This window comes from Sinocyclocheilus grahami, unplaced genomic scaffold (assembly GCF_001515645.1).
Source record: "Sinocyclocheilus grahami isolate Dianchi unplaced genomic scaffold, SAMN03320097.WGS_v1.1 scaffold212.1, whole genome shotgun sequence".
Taxonomy (NCBI): Eukaryota; Metazoa; Chordata; class Actinopteri; order Cypriniformes; family Cyprinidae; genus Sinocyclocheilus; species Sinocyclocheilus grahami.
Genome location: NW_015505391.1, coordinates 1,055 through 4,914, shown reverse-complemented (window position 1 = coordinate 4,914; position 3,860 = coordinate 1,055). Strand labels below are relative to the sequence as shown.

The 3,860-nt window shown below is 35.7% G+C and overlaps 1 protein-coding gene across 1 annotated transcript in view; it reads right to left on the bottom strand.

Moving 5' to 3' along the window:
• Positions 1 to 3,201, bottom strand: part of LOC107596004 (WAP four-disulfide core domain protein 3-like) — a gene marked incomplete at its 3' end in the record, with an annotated part of 11,134 nt that extends 7,933 nt beyond the window's left edge. The window contains exons 1-2 of the mRNA XM_016286606.1: positions 2,999 to 3,201; positions 358 to 384 (exon numbers count right to left, since the gene is read on the bottom strand). Of these exons, the coding sequence (XP_016142092.1) occupies positions 358 to 384; positions 2,999 to 3,089 (118 nt within the window). The remainder of the gene's footprint in view (positions 1 to 357; positions 385 to 2,998) is intronic.
• Between the last annotated feature and the right edge of the window lie 659 nt (positions 3,202 to 3,860).

Sequence of the window (3,860 nt, the reverse complement as noted above, 5' to 3'; positions counted from 1 at the left end):
AAAAAAAAAATATAATATAATATATATATATATATATATATATATATATATATATATAAAATCTGTCAATTCTCTTCTCATTTCTCAAATATCTTCAAAACTTAGTTTAATTCAATGTGCTGCTTGCAGTTTTGGTGCAATTTGTTACATTCACTTTTAATTGAAACTCATTTAAAGCAGGGAGTAAACACACAGCCCAACAATCATATCAAAAGCATGCATGCCTTCTAGAGCAGTTTTTATTAGAAACGGCACAACTGTCAGTTTCGCCTGGCCATTAATGAAGAGGATTCACGAGGATCATTAGGGGAAACCACTGAGAGTTGCTCCATTTCATACATGGTTGTTATTGTTTACCTTTTTTTGGCTGTGCCTCTCCGTTTCCTGAAAGCAGATAGGAGGCCTCAGTATGTGTTAAGTGAAAGGAAGAGGCTCCCTTACATGTTTTGTCTAATGTCAAAACAGGATGTGCAGCTTTACCATAAAAAATGTATGTATAGATAGTAATAATAGATAGTAGAATAACTTAATAAATGGCTATATTCACATTAATTATACATGATTAATTCATACTTCGATTAATAAAAATCTTCTACACCATATAGCACCTTAACCACTCCAAAGCCCCCATTGAGCCCCTGTACAGTCCTTGAAAGGTTCCCAAACTATTTTGGTTTAGTTGGGTAAAGGGTTAAAAAAAACCCGTTAATGTTTAAATTACGCTGAAAGAGGAATATCTGCAAGATATATATTTTAGAGTTTCCAATCAAATGTCAAATAGATGCTTAGAAAATGTCTTTAAGCTCTTTCTGATTTAGAATGCATGTAAAACGTTCTATCAGAAGTTCGTACACAGCAGATGCTTTCCAGATAAAGCGATCTTTAACAGACATCTTGCAGACGTAGGTGCGCTATCTGGGATTGGAGGATGAGAGAAAGCTAAAACCTGATTGGCTGTTGTCTCTGAATGAATGTGTAAACTGATAAGAGGCTAGACAGTAGGTCCAGGAGCTGTTTGTGAAGTCAGTCATATACTGAAATTGTGACCCATTTCAATAAAAAGGGCTATGGGACTCATTCACGAAACTTGCAGAAATAAAGTAATTTGCCATTAAACAGACAACCCCGAAAACGCTCCTCCGGATTAACAAACACTTCGTAAACAGCATATTTGATATCTAAATGTGTATATTACTGAATTCCAATAATTTATAAAAAGGGCACGCATGCATGCTCATTCACAATTAGCGTAATCCCTGCGTATAAATTATAATTACGCAAATTGCATGTCCAGGAACGCTGTGGAATCTTTTGTGCTCCCTTCTCAGGTTTGTGAAATATTCACTTGTGAAATATTATATAGTGCATCAAAATGCAGTGTCATCAGTTGTCCAAAAGCAACTAAACGTTTTACGCACTGTTTACATGTGGTAGGGATCAGGGCCCGTATTCACAAAGCATTTTATTTTACCACTAAGAGTTATCCTAAATCGCAGTAAAAGTTTAGCTAAGAGTTCTCTTAAAACCTATTCCCAAAAGCTGCGGAGACAAACTTTTACTAAGGAATAGAGAGAAGTCTTAAGCTAAGAGTAAGGGGGCGGTTGACTTCGTTGCTATGGATGATGTCAGCATACTTATTAACTATGCACACAGTGATTGGCTGATAGTCTGTCAGATTTATTCATAGAAATATTGTAGAGCGCGATATTATGTTGCCACATTCAAATAAAGATTTTAAAATGCAGGCCAAGTGTCACTAATTAAACAAGTATATTCAGCTAATTGTCAGCCTCTTATATGCATGCTTCTCGTAAACAATTAGACAAAATGCATCTAAACAGCCTTTTAATTAACGGAGTAGAATAATCATGGCTGATAGTAAGACATGCAAACATAAGAAAACCATCTAATATATATATATATATATATATATATATATATAGAGTAGAATAATCATGGCTGATAGTAAGACATGCAAACATAAAAGAAAACCATCTATATATATAATGAAAGAACATCTATATATTAAGGATATAATAAAAACAATTTGGAGTTGGGATAACCTCCAAACCAAAGCCGATACCTTTTTAAAAGCTCATTGTCAAATGTTTCTAAAGTGTTCATATTCCGAGGCAGTTTGCTGGCAACAGCCATTTTAGGATAGTTCAGATTTGGTCTCAGTGATTTAGGAGTCCTCTTCACTACTCCTAACGTGTCACAGATTTAGGAGCTAGTTTTAGCGCTAAAACGCTTTGTGAAATACCCTTAGAACAAATGTAGGAGTCCTAAATTTAGGATTGACACGCCCATTATTTTTTAAGATTTTCTCCTAAATCGGCGAGTTATGAGCTACTTTTAGCCTTAAGATGTTTTGTGAATATTGGCCCAGGTGTACATTTTTTTTTCCGTACCAACAATATGAACATTTCATAAATTCAAAAGTTTACGTCAGAATAGCTTTACGAACAAGTTACACTAAAATTAGTTTTGCTAACGCTTCATGAACGGGGCCATGTTTATATATGAACTGCTTTGCATCATGTAGTCAATTTGGTATATAAATAGGTGCCATGTAGTGCCAAAAGAGGCTCTCCTATGATTGCGAGCCAAAGAACCACTGTTGGCTGATGGGCTACTGTGACAAAGGTGCTGTATAGTGCTATTTAGCACCATTTTGGTTTATGAGTGTACCATCACAACCAGTTACATTTTAAGCATTTTCATTTACAAGAAATCAAAATACAGTTTGTAGCAAATCAGACAGAACACAAAACCCATAATGTGCGATATGACAGGCGGTCATATAAACTCTGATCTCAAAGATAATAAACTTAAAACTAAATAAACTTAGGGATATAAACTGTATTAGGCTATTTAAACTACAACAAGTAAAGTTTAACATCTGTACTGTATATTTATATGACATGTGCCTAAAGTCATAATATGTACTTAATTACATTTTTTCTTCACGCTGTGTAATGAACTTAAAAGATCTCACCTGTGACCAGTTTTTTGGCGTCTGTTGTGCTCAAGTAAACCGAGAGACACAACAAAACCGCAATCAACGAGCAGCACACCTGAGCTTTCATCCTCGCGACCTGTGGAAAACAGTGGAAAATGTGCTGAATCGGATGGTCAGGAGGGTTTTTAAAGCGGTCAGATGCACCTCCAACCCTGAAACTCACCTGCCTGTAGGCAAGTAGCCTAATCTTGAAGACCCTGATTAGCGTGTTCAGGTGTGTTTAGGTGTGTTCATGGCATATCGTAATTATCGTGATTTCAAGATAACAACCTGTAAAACTCGTCATGGCCTTACGGACTTACCATTGGGCTTGACTGGGCTGCAGCCCATGGGCCCCGCCTGAACCCGTTTATGTTTGTTTGATTTCTTCAGTTATGCCGGTCAAAAATTTTAGCCGCATTTCAACTGCGCACACGAGTTAAACGGGCCAGCCGGGGTACTAGCTACTTTAAAAAGCTATATAGCCTGAAGAGTTTTGAGTGCTCTCTCTCGTAGTGGGGCAGAAATGTCATCAAGATGATAAAAAAAAAGCCATTTAATGAATTTCTATTTTTGTAACATATGCCTTTGAAACAGGAGTCACACAAACAAGAGTCTGTTTTTCTGTGAATATCTGCACAATCGCAAATGTACAAGTTACTGAATAACTTTATTATTATTATTTCATTTTTGCAATCATGTATTATTTATACATTACAATGTTATATTTAAACTTAACAACTTAAGCGAAAACCATCCATGGATTTTGTTGATAGTGATATCGTTTGACTGTTGATAGCCAACGTGTCTTTTTTTATTCGGATTGAATTTATTTAATTTAAGAATGTGACATAAATGG